At 34.3% G+C, this 17,325-nt stretch overlaps 2 protein-coding genes across 16 annotated transcripts in view; one reads left to right on the top strand and one right to left on the bottom strand.

Moving 5' to 3' along the window:
• LOC123685263 (MAP kinase-activating death domain protein) overlaps positions 1-10,275 on the bottom strand; it is a 46,314-nt gene extending 36,039 nt beyond the window's left edge. For 9 of the 15 annotated variants that reach the window (XR_006748278.1, XR_006748277.1, XR_006748281.1 and 6 more), the window contains exons 1-10: positions 10,109-10,274; positions 4,675-4,906; positions 3,299-3,621; positions 1,285-1,462; positions 1,046-1,203; positions 853-987; positions 559-674; positions 323-504; positions 195-265; positions 18-132 (exon numbers count right to left, since the gene is read on the bottom strand). Coding sequence is in view for 9 of the 15 variants with exons in the window: in XM_045624914.1 (XP_045480870.1) it covers positions 18-132; positions 195-265; positions 323-504; positions 559-674; positions 853-987; positions 1,046-1,203; positions 1,285-1,462; positions 3,299-3,621; positions 4,675-4,791 (1,395 nt within the window). In the remaining 6 variants the exon portion in view is untranslated. Of the gene's footprint in view, positions 1-17; positions 133-194; positions 266-322; positions 505-558; positions 675-852; positions 988-1,045; positions 1,204-1,284; positions 1,463-3,298; positions 3,622-4,674; positions 4,907-10,108 lie in introns of all 15 variants that reach the window. The other 6 variants (XM_045624915.1, XM_045624913.1, XM_045624917.1 and 3 more) reach the window with 4 other exon arrangements.
• A 2,012-nt stretch (positions 10,276-12,287) lies between these two features.
• Positions 12,288-17,172, top strand: LOC123685391. Its single transcript, XM_045625047.1, has 2 exons — positions 12,288-13,591; positions 15,579-17,172. The coding sequence occupies exons 1-2, from the start codon at positions 12,350-12,352 to the stop codon at positions 16,890-16,892; spliced, it is 2,556 nt and encodes an 851-aa protein (XP_045481003.1). The 5' UTR covers positions 12,288-12,349; the 3' UTR covers positions 16,893-17,172.
• The last annotated feature ends 153 nt before the right edge of the window (positions 17,173-17,325 follow it).

Here is a 17,325-nt window from a genome sequence, read left to right as displayed (position 1 = left end):
AAACAACAGAATTTTACCTGCTTCAAATGATTCTTGAGTATTGTTCCTTCGGGTTCTGGTAGTGAAGGTATCTCTTGAGGGGCCAAGAGCTTATTCGAATCCAAATCGATCAAGTAGACATCATCAGGAAGTCTGGAATATCGGGTTAGTGTAAATCAATAAATTGATTCTTTCGAGATCGAATTGAAAATTACCTGAAATTCTTCTTGAACATCAGAAAACTAGCTGGAAGACCAATTACATAAGGAGTGGGTGCCAACAAGAGCTGCAAGGTGGAGTAAGTTCAATGTTAATGGTATACATTTTCTTCTGGTTGCCTTACCTGCTCGGCGCAATTCATACAGGTTGGTAGCAATGGTATTACCGGAAACATGTACTCTAAAGGATATAACATCGTAACAAAAGCCATCACAGACATTGAAAGAGCATTATAGTCTCTACTCTGGAAAATTATTTTGTTTTCCAGTAAAATAATCGTAAGAACTTTCAAACAAGTTTCGACACCTAAAACAGCGAGTTTAAAAAATTCTCCTTGACTTGTAAACGTTCCAAGCTTACCTAATAATTCTAAAGGCAAATGTAGAGGAAAGTCCACAAGGCTAAATCGAGTATGACTTGGTAAGGCAAACACTAGAGGGCTGTATACACTTGGTGATAATACTTCTACTTCCACCCTGAAAAATCAATCAATCAACAACTACGTAACAAACTTGTTATAGGATTTACAAATGGAAAAGTCTATTTTTAAACTGAATTGTGAAAGGATATTGAAATAAAGCATCATAAATATTTACTATTTTAAATATAATGGACAATGATAATCATAAGTTAATATTATTATTTTTCACTGACCTTGTCTTTCCTGGTATTGGAACTGGAGCTGAGAGCAACCTCAGAATCCACGTCTCGATCTCCCTAACATCGTGAAGAACTATAGAAGACGCACCTTCCCCAGCTTGTCCAGTTAAGACACTCCAAACACTCTCCCTAAGTGTGAAAAAGGAATTAGTTGTACTCCTGAATTCCACATCTTACTTGATCTCACCTAGGAGCCTGTTTTGACCCGCCAACTCTTCTAGGATTCGAAGATTCATTGCAGGCATCTATGAGCTTCTTCAATATGTGCAGACACTCTCTAAACGACGTGAAGAAGGGATGATGCGATAAAAGACAAAGGGAGGTAAGGGAGTGATTTTTTATCCTCTGAAATATAAAACATACACTCATACAAGGTAATAGAACCTAATTTGCAGGATTTACAATAAAAATGTGTTATAAACTTACATTTCTTTTTCTGCTAGCTCTAGGTGATGGTGAGTGACTTCCCCCACTCTCGGAGTCGTTCGAAGGGGCGGTCACTCCCAACCTAGGTGTTGTTAGGTTTGGTGTCAAGGATTCAGAGTCCCTCCTACTCGTGTCTTTTTCCGAGTCGCTTGGCCCAACGTTGCTGCTTCTGTAATCACTGAGAAAATAGTTTAGAGATACTTGGAGAGATGTTTGATCTCCCCGAAATCAGAAAATTGCTGTCCCGACCTGGAGATCGAATCTCCTACTTTCGAATTAGGAGTAGGAAGGGGTTTTCAACCATAGGCAGACCGCTCAGAAAGGAAGAATGTTTAGAGTTTTTCAATAGGAATGATGTAATTCAAATTGGTTTAATGGAAACGCTAAGTAATATTTTTTGACATTTCTTATGTCATTTATGTTCAGTATTCAGTAGATTAGATTTAAGGGGGTTTCATTGCACCGCAATCTTATACACTGCGCAAAAAAATTAACGCACATTATGGAAATCTCAAATTTATTCTACAACTGAAGGTGTTCTCAATGATAATTATTTTTATCAGACTTATGCATGCATATGTTATCCACTTTCAACGATTTTCTTCAATAAAGATGTTTTTTTTTCCCAGCAGGAATAAAAAAAGATGAGATTATCAGATTTTGAATGTATTGGCTCCATTCTGAAATCAGTTGTTCTCGATCAATTCTAATGATCAATATTTTTTCTTTCGTTTGATTTTCTACACTCGATCGCTATGCAACGCGAAACACGCAATTTGAGCCAAGAGGAATGTGCCCAAGCGGTAGTTTTGCGAGAAGAAGAGTGGACATACACAAGAATTGCAGAAAGGTTTGGACTTTCCCATACAAGTGTGTCCAGAATGTTGCATCGATTCAGGGAGACAGGTATGAATGTCCGAAGACCAGGACAGGGTAGACCACGGGTAACAATTGCCATTCAAGAACGTTACTTGAGAGTTTCTTCGTTGAGACAACGGTTTGCAACCGCTCGCCTCCTTCAAAATCAGCTTGAGCAAACTCATGGGGTGCAAATTAGCACTCAGACAATAAGAAATCGCCTCAGAGAATATGATTTAAGGCCTCGTGTCGCTGCAAGAGGCCCAGCTCTTACCCCAGCCCATCGAAGGGCGCGTTTGGATTTTGCGAGAGAGCATATCCATTGGGAAGAGGCTGATTGGGAAAGAGTTCTCTTCACAGATGAGTCTAGATTCTGCCTCTACCATTGTGATCGACGTTCCCTTGTATACAGACGTCCACATGAAAGATATGCTCAGTGCAATTTCCTGAATACTACTGGTTTCGGGGGAGGATCGATTATGGTATGGGGTGGAATATCTTTGACTGCTCGCACATACCTAGTAGTCGTTGATAATGGAGTTATGAATGCTGATAGGTATATAAGGAACATTGAAGAGCATGTAGTGCCATTTGCCCCATACATTGGTGATAATTTCATTTTTAAGGACGATCGTGCGCGCATTGTTCAGGAGTACCTTGAAGAGGTTGAAGTCTCTCGAATGGAATGGCCAGCAAGAAGTCCAGATCTCAATCCGATTGAGCAGGTTTGGGACAACCTCAATAGAAGGCTGAGAAGTTCAGAAAATCATCCAGCTACTCTTAATGACTTAGGAATCCAACTCAGAGAAATCTGGGAAGGATTAGATCAGAACATTTTAAGATCACTCATTTTGAGTATGAACCGTCGTTGCCGAGCTGTAATTAACGCAAGGGGTGGAAATACCAAGTATTGAATCACTTATCAGCATTCCAGTATTTTGAAAATTGTTTATTTCTCTTCTTTCACATAAGATTCGGTGAAATCCTGAATTTTTCTTCCATTTAATGTGTCTTGTTTCGTTCAAAACCTTCCCGAGAGAACATAAAAAAAAAGTTATAAAGTCAATGTAGAGTTAACTTTCATTAAAATTGAGATTTTCAGAATGTGCGTTAATTTTTTTGCGCAGTGTAGTCAAAAGCAGACCAATAACCTCACCTAGAAAAAGCCGAGTCTGAACTCTTCTCCATGCTCTTCCTCCAGGAGTTCCTTCTGATGCTTGTGCTTGCCCGTCTACCGGACGCCGATAGTCCAGCCGATAGCTTCTCGATCGGCCTGTAGAAGTTGACGCAGATGCCGTAACGTGTCTTGCCGCAATCTTTGTCCGTTAAGGTGAAGACGAAAGATGTGGCGTCCCTTTGAGCTGTCCGTTTTGGTCCTACTGAAGAACAGCCCTCCGGCTGACAGAAGTACACCATGTCAAGGGGCATTGGGAAATCCTTGTGGTCTTGAATTGGGTACCGCCGCAGTAGTTCTGGAGACTGGAAGTTTTTGCGTGTCATTATGGGAACTCGAGCATTTTAATATTTTTATACTTAGACTTAGAAAATTTTCAAATGTAGTAGGTTAGGTGTACCGCAGGGGAGCATTCTGGGTCCTCTGCTTTTTATAGTTTATGTCAATGATTTAAATACAGTGTTGAAGAAGTCATTTGTTAATTTGTTTGCTGATGATACAGTTTTATGTGTGGCAGGAAGGAATTTTTTGGAGGTGACGGAAATAATTAATTCTGAAATGAACTTACTCTATGACTGGCTGTGTAAGAAAAGATTGAAACTGAATACTATTAAAACAAAATGTATGGTTTTAGGTTCAAAATCAGATTGTAAAAAATTTTCTGAATCAAATTTGAGAGTATGTATTAATGAAGTGAATGTAGATTATGTCTCAGAGATTAAATATCTGGGTGTTGTATTGGATCCGCAATTGAGTTTTTCTCTGCACATGTGACTATATGTGCAGGAACGATTTTACTATTAATTGATAGACAGAAAGCACGAAATTAATGCCTTCAAGTTCGAACTTGAAGTTCAACTAATAAACACGGCTTTATACAAAATCTGGGGAATGATGCAGGACTCAAACTTACTGGTACCATAGTATAAGCATAGTATACTATGCTGGTACTAACCTCGTTCCTTCTGTCTATCAATTAATACTGAAATCTTTACTCAAATACTCTTATTCATGAAAATAAGCCAATGCCTTCAACGACACCGAACTAATTTGAATGACAATTTATTTGTTTGGATTCCGAACACTGACAGGAGAACCAAAAATGGCGGTGTGTGACGTCATACTAATAGAGCGTATACTCCCGCTAATACTTAACCAAACTCACAGAACACTAATATACAACCAGACACTAAAAATTCCATAGATTAATTCTTAGAACATAGAATATTCTCTATTCTAAGGATTAATTATATGACATAATCTGAACAATCATACCAACTTAACAAAAAAAAAAAATAAGTGGTGTTTATAAAAATCGATAATCAAAACGTATTTTCGAAAGTTATTGTGTTTCTTACTTGTATCGAGGTACTTGAGCTTAATTTGGTGGCGTTATTGCTGGATTTGACCCCGACGATAGCCAGATAGTCTATCAGTCGGGGACACAAGAATTGCTTGTCAGCTTCGAAGGACATCTCTCCTTAATTGGGTCACCTAGCTGCCGTTCCCGTTTGTGAAAGTGCATCCAGGGGATTTTCCATTACAGGGGCGGACTGGATGTACATTTCCCCCGGTTGGGGTTCTCCTTATCTGGAAAATTAACGATACCACATTAGGATGTGGACATTGGCGTGCCGGCGGGAGGGATAGGTTTGTATATCCCCGCCAGGGAAGTCCACTAGGATCCATTTAATTAATGATGAGAATGGAAGAACAAAAGAGACAGAGATCCCTAAATGAATGTCGTTTGGAAGAAATATAGAGCATTTAAGATTTTTCCAAAAATTTTTTTTTCTTTTTCGATTCTGCAAATACGTAGTATTATAAGACTGTTTGTGGTTTGGGCCAAACATGTAGGTACAGGGTGTTTATAAGAGGATCATGATCTTGGACAACTCAAATTCATCAAAACTCAAGATTTTCAAATTAGAACCTATATTTTTTATTATTTCAGTCGATACTACGTCCAAAAATAGTGGAGGTTACTTAAGCAAACCCTATACCTAAAATGAATACTTTAAGAGTTATCGAGGAAGAACTTTAAATGAGGAAAAACCGCTATTTATAACTGTGTGGAGTAGTCTGCGATTTCCAAAAAACACAGAAAGAAAATTCGGTTTTTCATAAATAAATTTGACATATCAAGAATTGTAATGAATTATTCGTAATTGAAAATTGTATTGGTTTATGGATTTCTCAACAATCCCAACGAAAAATTAATTAAAATTCATTAAATGTAAAATTTAGTTATCCAAACATCGAATTTTAGTTTCTCTTTGTGTTTTCTGGAAGAAACAGAATGTTATTAACACAGTTATAAATAGCGGTTTTTCCTCATTTGAAGTTCTTCTCCGATAACTCTTGAAGTATTTATTTTAGTTATAGGGTTTGCTTAAGTAACCCCCACTATTTTTGGACGTAGAATCAACTGAAATAATAAAAAATTTAGGTTCTAATTTGAAAATCTTGAGTTTTGATGAATTTGAGTTGTCCAAGCTAATGATCCTGTTATAAACACCCTGTACATTTTTGGTCCAAGCCGAAAACAGTCTTATGATACTACGTATTTGCGGAATCGAAAAAGAAAAAAAATTTCCGAAAAAAGCTTTTTCTGCTGAAATATTCAAAAAATGTGAGTCCTCATCGCAACTTTTTTTTTCATAAGAATCCCAATAACTCATGAACCGTTTAATTTTTACCCAAGGTATGGCATATTGCCGAAATTGCCATCAAAAAAGCTATCTAATGATGCAATAATATACTGGGTGTGCCATTTGAAATAAGAAAGTAGTGGTCTGTTTCCGGTATAACCGGAAGTTGTAGAGGTCTGAAAATATTTTAGGGAGAAAGATCATTGTCTCAAACTCCAAGATGCAAATTTTCAGATCAAAATTATTATTTGTTTTCCATAAACGTCTAATAGGCCATCCTGGTGAATCACTCTGCATAATTGTTGGATTTCCTTATTCCCAAGAAGGATGAGGACTCGATAAACCTAAATATTCGGCAACACTACCAGGCTACAGAAGCAATATTCTCAGTTGTACTTGATCAACGCACACGGTTTCGATTCTTCACATTACTAACTTGTCCCAACAGCTCAATTATTTTTCACTCATTTCACAATTGCCGGTCGAGATAGCGGGCTATTCATAATGAAACAAACCCCTAATTGAAAAACCCTTCAGTTTGCTTTATAAGGTTCAAAATGATTGATGATATGGCAAAATATCCCGAGCTACTGAATTTTATTGTCGAATTTTCAGTTAAAATTTATTCCTTGATTACATTTTCATTATACACTCCCGCATTGAAGTCCTAGTACGTCACTGAACATAAATCGATTAAGCCCAGACAACACTACATACGAAACCGTAATTATATTTACGCAACCTTCATCATCGTTGCCTTTATTGGAGTTTATATTTATCCCAGGCCTGGAAACAGGAGGGAAAATTGTTACAATGGAGGGAAAACCTACGTAAAAGCTTCTATTGAACAATACGCTGGCAATTTATGCAAAACCATCGATCCTGTATTCTTATGATATAAGAGATATTAACTGCATCTTTTGATATTTTTTTCATGATTTTGAGCTTGAATTTTGATCTTCCAAATTTTCACATTCAAAAAGAGTTTTCCTTAACGATTCCAAATTCTTATTGTTGGAAATATTAAACCAAAATTTCGAATTATATTTAGGGATAGAAGAATTCACCAATCAATTAATTTAAGTTGAAATTTTTCTTAAGTTACGGAAAATTGAAAAAATCATGTGTTTTTTTTTAATAAAATTTTCCTCTTCACTTTGGAAACACTTGATTTATCTTTGATAATTTAGAATTCGTAAACGATAAGTATTCTTCAGATACAAAATTGAAACGATACGAAAGTTGGAAGTGATGGTTTCCAACAATTCACAAAATAACTTACCTATTCAATAGGAAATGATATTTTATCAGTTGCATGTGGGTTATTATCGAAACCATTATTCAAGAATGATTGTTGTTAGAATAGTTAACAGAATAGAGGCATTTCGATATGTCAAATTTGCATTCCATTAGCTTGGTGAAGGTACTCATAAGAATAAATGGAGAAATTTATCTACAGTACTTGGTATTATGCACTTTGCTGGTGGAGCTATCTAGTGCAAATCTGAGCTTTAGATTCTTTTGCTGGAGATTAGTGAAAATTGACACCATGAGACTTGATTTCATATTAATCAATTGTGAATTTGATATTTATATGTAATGAAATCTTCTATGTTTTAGAGTGTTGCAGATTTTTTCACGATGAATAATTTTTATAGACTATTTTTTTATATTTCTCATCAATAATTGCTTGATTGAAAACTCATGAGTCAGTGAAAAGAATTGTTTCAGCCTTGTTATCAAATGTTTTTAGACAATTACAGTTTTCAGTCTATATTTTGTTATGTATAGATTACAAAAATCGATTAGAAAACTTCGTCCGTCTGCCATCCAAAACTTTTTTGAACTAAGGGTTGTTATTTGAATAGAATTTAATTGAAAAAGTTCGAAAATACATTCAATTCATGGTAAAGGCTTGAGCTCTAGGAATCAAAATATTAATTACTCATTAAATTAAAGCCATAGAATATTTAAATTGAGAAGAAAGTGTCAAAAACAATTATGGCAACCAACTTTTCGAACTTTTCAAAATTGGCTTTCTTTGTTATTACCTTAAATATTAATGAATCGTGTTTTCGATCTAGGAAGATCAAAATGGTTTACGAACTAATTTCTCTTGCAAATTTCATGTGAATAGTCCTCGTAGTTTCCGAGAAAAGCTCTAGAATACTTATGTTTTTTTATTAGATTTATGGATTCTACACATTCCAAAAATCAAACCTTAAAAATCTTAGTGGCGTTAAAAATATAACTGGAAATAAAACGAAGTACCTACCGAGAATAACAAAATTTCAATTAGATATGCGCTCAATAAATAAAACTTCATTAGAATCCAGGAATTTATGGCGGGGTTACAATTTTATTAGCGATAAATATTTCAATCAATCGACTGAGGCCATTGAAAAGAATAGATAAGAAAACTATAAAGCTTTTTTATTGTCCTCGTCTAAACGGATCGAATTCATGAAAGACTATTGAGAAGCTATAATATAGCGTCTCACCAATTGAATATGGGAAAATTTAGGATTCTACTTACATTCAGAATTTCGAAAATTCTTCTAATCATTAAATATACTCTGTGACATGAAAAATGCAACACCAAGAATGCTTTCAAATTTTCAGATCAAGGTCGAAGGTATGGAATTAAATAAAACTTAAATACAAACATTGTTCATATGATGTTATTACTCTATTGGAAATTTTACTAAAGACTGTACTTATTTTTCTTTCCATTCTTTCCAAAAAATAACAAATAAAACGGCTGATATTTGGAAATAATTGATGAAAAGAAAAAATGAGTACAATCTTTAGTACAAATTCCAATAGAGTAATAACATCATAGGATATTAACAATTTATCTGGTCAATGTATCAGGAATAGGAAACTGCCATCAACACAACCATTGTCAGACAGAAGGTCTCCACGCCATTACGTAGGAATCAAAATCGAAAGTAACCCAAGGAGAATGCATGTCATCAAGGGAGGATAGCGATACACCGGTTTCACCCTTATTAGGGATCATCAGTACCGCATAACCCTACCCTTCTGATCTGATGATTGTTTATTATGCAAATTTTCCATCCATTATATCCTATGAAATAATTTTTGGTAAGGAAGTTCATCTTCAGAACAGATATTCATAACACATAAACTTCCTATCAGATCAATTTTGAAAATTGATTTCAGAGAATCGTGTAGAGATACATTGAAGAAGAATAAAATATATAGGTACTCACCATTATAGACCTTTATATTTATAGTTTCATTATTTTTTTTCATAAAAATCAACAATACTTTATTGAGTTCAAAAATAGAAATACTACACGTAGAATAAATGATTATTGTTTCCCCTCTCATAAATATTTTATAACTGAACAAAGCCTAAAGTCATTAGGAATATAAGTATTTGGAATTTTTCAGGAAAACAAATTATGAAATGTATTCCGTACTTCCCTAGTTGTGTTTATTTTGTGTTTTGATTTTGACTTGTTTCCTCTTCTTTTGAATTAGAATTCGTGCATGTGTACCTATGTCAATGATTTGGAAAATAAAAATTATTCTATTCTAAAACCGCAAAGAAGAACACAATAATATAACAATTTCAACTAAAAACGATACAGAAAGAAGTATTCCAGATAATTTCGATCGTAACAATAGGTGAAACGTCAAATTGTCCAAGGCTATTAAAATATTTCGAATGAAATTTTAATCAATTACATACAATCTTTAACAAGTCAAACATTTCTGCCAAATTTAGTCAAAAAATTGCAACGCATTTTTGGTGTTGCATTTTATATGTCGCAGAGTATAGTTGTACACATAGCCAGTTGAAGTGGCGCATGGATCAATAACTAATATTGCACTTGTCTTGAAAAATTAACAGCGAAATGGGTACTTTTAGGACAAGGAAAACCCCTAGGTTAACCAAGAATCCACCATACATTGTCTAAATATAGTACATCCCCAATTGTAACTAAGCAACAATCAAATATTCCGATATATACATAATTCATCGATTGGAAAAGTCGAAATAAAAAAGCGAGAACATCCAGAAAGGAAATTCTCCGTTGGTAAATTGATATTATGCAACTTTCCATTCGAGTTTTCCAAACCTGATTTATCTCCAACACAAAAAACTCACCCTTGTGAAGGAGTGTTTTCCCACAAACGTTTTTCATGTGTTGACGCCCCGTGCAGCTTTCACAATAAACGTGGAAAACGATCCTAGTATTCAGGCATGCGTGCAGGGTTTTCCGATAGAGCTTGCGCCTGTTTTTCCGCGACGTTTCGGAAAATTTTCATACGTTTGAATGGTTTCAATTCGATTCAGCGGAATGATCATTTTGATGGTTGTGGCTTTTTAGGACGGAAGTCATATTTTATTGATAAGGAACTAGCTATTTACCTCAGGTTCGTTGTACGGGGTCTGTCGGAAAAATATACGAAGAAAAATGTTCGATCTAACTTTTAAATAGATTCGCATTCGAAGAACATAAAAAATCGGTATACAGGCTGTTTCATCATGAACTAGACAATCACACAGGGTGATTTACCGTAACAGCCTATAAGAAGTTCATGGAAAACTTTATTCTTAATTTTGTGCTGAAAATTTGCATGTTGAGACTTGAGATTTGTGACAATGATCTCACTCCCTAAAATATTTTCATATCTCTACAAATTTCGGTTATACCGGAAACAGACTACTACTTTCTTATCTCCAATGGCACGCCCAATATATTATTGCATCATTAAATAGCTTTTTTGATGACAATTTCAGCAATATGCCGTACCTTGGGTATAAACTCAACGTTTGATGGGATTTTTATGAAAAAACTGGTGGGACGAAGACACCTTTTTTTTTAGAAATTTTTTTTCGAAAAAACCTTTTTCATTTTCGATTCTGCAAATATGTATTATTATTGAACTGTTTGCGATTTGGGCGTTTATCAGAAGATCATGAACTTGGAGAACTCAAATTCGTCAATACTCAAGATTTTTAGAACTGAGCTGAGATGATTCCAAAAATGTTTCACTTGTTGATTCCAATTGGTACATGGTAGACAAAAATACAATAGTTTTGTGTGTGCTCAAAAAGTAACGCTTAACATTCTTTACTAGTTAAATAATTTCTTTCATATTCTGTCTGCTAGACCACAAGTACTAAACATGTTTTGAAACTGCTCATTTTTATTAATCTAAAAATCTAACAAACAACAGGATGTTACATTCAAACCAATTGCCGCTAGACCATAAGTATTTTTGATAATATTGTGAATTTAACTAATGAAGAATGTTACGCGTTACTTTTTGAGCACACACAAAACTATTGTATTTTTGTCCACCCTGTACCAATTGTAATCAACATGTGATACATTTTTGGAATCAGCTCAGCTAGATTAATCGAAATATTGAGACAAAATGGGGGTGTTCCATTTTTTAAAAATGACGGTGACGTTATTACTTGAAACTAATTCACCCTGTATATTAGATTATTATTTTAAAATACGGTAAATTAAAATAAAAAAATCGACGTGTTTCAGGGTTATTTCTTGAATTGGTCTGTTTAGCTAAAGATGAATTTGTTCCATACTTTTGGACACAGTGTATATTTAACAATAATCAGGTATAATTCATAATTTATTTGCTCAACCGTCTTTCTGAAAATTGACGATATGGCGAAATCTAGGGAGAGAACATAGAACTGTAGGTATCAATTGGTTCAGTATTCTGTTCATGAATGAAATACAGCATTATATCCAATGACTAGTAAGATGCAAAAAGATTGCCAGTGGCTCATTCATCAACTAAATCAGTTCTTTCGGAAAAAAATGAAATATTTTAGTAATACTGCAAAGAGGTACCTATACAGCTACCTCAATGTTAAGTGAGAAAATTTTTCCTTAAACGATTTCAAAATTCATTCTCAAAAATGATAAGCCAAAATTCTACATTTCGGACACATTTCAAAATTCGGTAATATTTTCATCCTAACTTTCTTTTGAGAAATCTTCTGACACCTTAACTTATGCACATAATATAATTGAACGATTCAACAATTTTATTTGCATTGACGCTCTCAATTGATTCAAAAATGAAAATTTTACATTTCAGAAATCCTATTTCATCCAAAAATACATTCAACAATCTACTAAAGAAATAAAACAATATAATCCTTAGAAAGCGCAAATATTGCATGACACTTATGCATTACCTACACAAAAACAATTTATTCAATTTATAGGGAAAGATCGGGTATATTTGTAGAAGGCTCAAGTATTACAATTAACCAATAAATCAAGGATCTATATAAAGAAAACTTCAGTTTTCTAGTATTTTCAAAAATCAACTACCTATACTTACAATCGACGAGCATTATTGTGATATGGAAGCAAAACTGACTTCTGAGATAATCTCAGAGAAAGACTGTTACCGAATTATAGAACAACACTTGGGTGAGAACAACTTCCATGTTTTGAAATATGAATTTTGCAGAGCAGACTCGAAAATAATGGGATACATGGGAGAACATTTCCGCCTAAAAATTAACTACCAGAAAGGCCCAAACAGCAAAATTTCAACCGATACATTCTTCGTGAAAACTGAACCTTTATCTAACGAAACACAAGCGAAATATGTTGGAGACATGGGACTGTTCAAAAAAGAAAGCATGTTGTACGAAAATGTCCTGAGCAGGTTGACAGCAATAGCAGGCAGTCATTTCTGCCCCAAATGTTATTTGGTGAAGAAGAACTGTATGGTTTTCGAAGATCTATCCCGGGAGAATTACAAGGTGAAAGAAGGATTTCTAAATCTTGAAGAATGCGAGGCTCTGGTGAAATGTCTGGCTACCTTCCACTCAGCTTCTATAATATATGAAGAAATAAATTCTAACGAAAAGAAACAACTCAGAATGGACGAAGTATACAAGGAGGAGATCGAGGAAAAAGCTTTTTCGTATGTAGAAGGGCAACCAAGAAATATGTGGCTAAAAAACAACACAAATTGTGTATCAGACTGTATAAAATTCAGAATGAAACTGAAGGATTCTGAGAAAATAGTTGAAAAACTGAGGAGAATTGCTTTGCAAGATATGAAGTCCTACATCCGCGCCTCTAACAAATTTAGGAATGTTATAACGCACTGTGACCTATGGACTAACAATTTCATGATAAATGATGAACTCAAGTGTAAATTAGTAGATTTTCAGCTTGCTAGGTACAGCCCACCAGCCTATGATCTTATGCTAACACTCTTCCTTAACACTGACAATAATCTTCTTAAAAAACATCTTGGCTACTTATTAGACCTATACTACACCACTTTTGAGGGTATGCTGAATCGGTATCACCTACCAGCAAAAAAAATATTCCCCAAAAAGCTTTTCTTCGAGTCGATTCAGTATTATAAACTGCCTACACTTTTAGAAGCTGTTTATTTCACAACCAATACCCAGATTTCTGCTGAAACTACAAGTTATGTGCTGGAGGATGCTGCAAGATACCATGAGTTTGCTTTCACCAACAGAAGTAAATATATATTGGAGGAATATGATAAAAATGAGGTTTTTAGAAAGGCCTTTCTGGAACTTGCGATACCTCTTGTGGAACTTCTTCGTGAAGAGAATTGAAGTTTAATTTTTAAGGATATTAGAAATGATATTGGGTTAAGTGTATAGAACAAATTATTCAAAGGAATTGACTGAGGTAAATGTAGTGTAGTTGAGTTGTTGAATATATATTGTATACTAATCATTCAGTAAATTCATATTTAGTGGATTCGATTTTTATTTTATTAATTTAAGGGTTCCATAATGAAACTCATGCAAGCAGAACAAAGTCGTCAAAATCGTTAATACCCTGAAATGTTCCCTCTTTTTATTATTTCAGTATATGTGGACCAAACAAAATCTAGATTCTTTTCATATAACTACATCAGCTGAATTTTATATTATATTCATTTTTTTCCTGGGCTCAGCAAACTTTCCTTGTTGATAAAAGAGCTGTGAAACCGAATTTTTATTCAACTCATTTATTCAATGCTGCATATTTCGACAAAATTCATTGTTTTTGAGCCTTCAAAAATCGTGGATCTCATTGATTTCCTCTTCCAATTCCTGAAGAAGTGAATTTTTTGAATTTGACATTCATTAACAAAAAATATTAGGTGTACAACTCTACTTCCGCCGTTTTTGCAATAGGTGGCTGTAGCGGTAAGTGGTAGTCGAAATAAATTGGTCGTAGATGTCATACAATAATCTTAGGTATTCTTTAACATTTGTGTCGCCATCATGAAGTTATATTCTCGATTAAACATGTCAGCTTACGGACCAAATTCTTGTAATATACGGGAGGTTTTAATTTTTTGCTTTAATATGAAGAACTATGTGGCTGAGGCTCATCGAATGCTCTCATATATCTATGGTGAGATCGCTATTAGGAAAAGAACGTGCCGAGAATGGTTTCAACGCTTCAAGAACGGTGATTTCGACGTCGAAGACTAGCATGGCTGTGGAAGAGAGAAGGTTTTCGAAGATGCAGAATTGGAGGCAATACTTGATCAAGACTCGTGTCAAACGCAATAAGAATTGGCAGGATCATTGGAAGTAATGCAAGAAGTCATTTCAAAAAGCTTGCAAGTCATTAGAAAGATTCAGAAACAAGAAAATCGGGTACCGTTCGAATTGAAGACGATAGATGTTGAACGGCGTTTGTTTTCTTGTGAACAGCTGCTTGCACGGAAAAGGCGGAAGGGATTTCTGCATCGCATTGTAACTGGAGATGAAAAGTGGGTTCATGACGATAATTCCAAGCGCAGAAAATCATGGGGATCTCCCGGTCATGCTTCCACGTCCGATGGCAAGTCCTACCTCACCCGCCGTATTCTCCAGACTTGTTCCGATCAATGGCACACGGCCTGACTGACGAGCACTACCAGTCTTATGAAGAAGTAAAAAAATGAATCGATTCGTTCACCGCTTCAAAAGATGACCAGTTTTTTCAACGCGAGATTCTTACGCTACCCGAAAGATGGACGATGGACAATACTTTGAATCATAAATGTATAACCAGTTTATCACAATAGATCCTCGAATTTCTGAAAAAACGGCGGAAGCAAAGTTGTACGCCCATGTAATAATCTCGATTTCTACGAAATCGATTCTTAAATTCTCCATTTTCTGTTAAAATTTTATGGAAAATAAAATTATGAATATGAATCCAAAATTTATTAATGATAAATTACAATGTGAAACATGTAACAGAATGTGATAATAAAATCCCATTATATTACTGGAATTACACTTTGATTACATCAATCAAATCATTGCATAATTGTTTTTAGATACTAAGTAATTATTTGAATATCTAGGTACTCGAAATCATCGTTTTTTCACCATTTATTTGTATTCAACAAAATTAAGTCATGATTATAATGTTAACTTATTTAATCATTAAAAACAATATTGATTTTCCTTGAATAAACAGTTATTTATAAAGGATTATTGTAATCTAAACAATTACATTTTTCAAATATTCCAAAATGATATGTGGTTCAATATTAATTATTATTATTTGAGTATTTTTTTCAATTATAACATCATTCAGATCTAAAAGTGCTTCCTAGTAGGTATACATCTGACTGAAAAAACATCTAAAATATTTGTGTATCGAATGGATCGAAAAGCAGACATAATAACTGAAGATGATTGCTATAAAATTTTGAAATCAAGCTCACAAACAGATAAACATCTAGTGAAATATTCTCTGAGTCAATCTAAGGATGAAGCAGTTGGTTTTTTGGGTGACTATTTTCATCTGACGTTATTTTTCAAAACTGACGATGACTTCCAATTGAAGGAACAAGTGTACTTTTTGAAAACCGAACCAATTTCAAATGAAAATCAGAGGAGTTTTGTTCAGGAATGTGGACTATTCAAGAAAGAGGCCTTTCTTTATAAGAATATCTTTCCCGGGTTGATCAAATCGGTAGGATTCAACTTTGCTCCTTGTTGTTTTATGGTCAAAGAAAACCTTTTAGTATTAGAGGATTTGAAGAAAAGAAATTTCAAAATAGTTCAGAGAGACTATACACTGGAAGAATGTAAGTCGCTCTTGAGAACTCTGGCTTATTTTCACAGCTCATCAATCGTTTATGAAGAAAAGACTATCAAATCTGAAAAAGAATTTAGTTTAGATAGACACATGGACAAATTACCAGAAGGAACATTCTCCTTCAAAGAAGGAGATTCAAAATATAACTGGCTGAAATGTATATCATCTTGTCTGGTAGATTTAATGAAAACGATGCCAGGTTATGACAAAAAAATAGAACTAAAATTTCGTGAAATGATATTTGGCGGAGACATGGAAAAATTCATAAGCCCATCTAAGAAATTTAGAAATGTTTTGACTCACAATGATCTCTGGTCCAGCAATATTTTTCTGGATTCAAAACATAAAGAATGTTTATTCGTCGATTTTCAAATGGTCAGATATACACCACCAGCTTATGACTTGATAATGGCTCTATTTCTCAACAATTCCATAGAGTTTTTAGAGAAATATCTGGATTCCTTATTGACGTTTTACTACCAAACATTCTCAGATATTTTGAGGGATCATCAGTTGGATAATGAGGCTGTCTTCCCTTTGAATGTGTTTCTTGAATCCATAGAAATTTACAAAATACCAGCATTAATTGAAGCTACCATGTTTGCAACCACTGTATATTTACCAGAAGAAAGAGGTGCGTACATAAGAGAAGATTCTGAGAGATATCACAATTACACATTCGTAAACAAGACTCCTTACATCATGGACACATTCCTTAAGGATATAAAATACAGGAAGAAAGTTTTAGGATTGCTCATAACTTTAATTGAAGTACTACAGAAAAAAAGTGATGAATTTTCTGATATAGGTTGCTAAATATATAATGTAGAGAATAGAGATTACAACAAATAAACATAACCAACACAATAAGAGGGTACATTCATTCTGCTTTTTAGGATATAAAATTAGTTACATATTCGAATACTCGACCGTTGTTTGCCTTACTCTGACAACACCTACAGTTGAAAAGAAATGCACATCCAACAAAAAACTTTTCTCCAGGTACTCATGAGAAAACTAAGAAGAAGAAAAAACAGAATTGAAATAGATATGATCCTGTACAATCAATCGCAATTATATGATTTTTAAAAATGAATTATTGTTGGAAAAAAAAACAAACATGGCAAACATTGTATTTCGGCAAAGTGTTCATGTTTTCTCTTCCATTCATAATCATCATTCTTCTTAATTGAATGTTTACAATTCACATCGTCAGAGACTTCCTTCTCCCAAATGTTTGTTTTTTGAG

Source organism: Harmonia axyridis, chromosome 7 (assembly GCF_914767665.1).
Source record: "Harmonia axyridis chromosome 7, icHarAxyr1.1, whole genome shotgun sequence".
NCBI lineage: Eukaryota > Metazoa > Arthropoda > Insecta > Coleoptera > Coccinellidae > Harmonia > Harmonia axyridis.
The sequence above is the reverse complement of the archived record's forward strand: the minus strand, read 5'-3'. Positions and strand labels throughout refer to the sequence as shown.

Excerpts from the sequence above, each read along its gene's own strand:
- LOC123685391 (XM_045625047.1), top strand. The coding sequence starts at position 12,350 with ATGGAAGCAAAACTGACTTCTGAGATAATCTCAGAGAAAGACTGTTAC. Across the intron at positions 13,592-15,578 it reads AACTTCTTCGTGAAGAGAAT|TGCTTCCTAGTAGGTATACA; the intron begins TGAAGTTTAATT and ends CAGATCTAAAAG.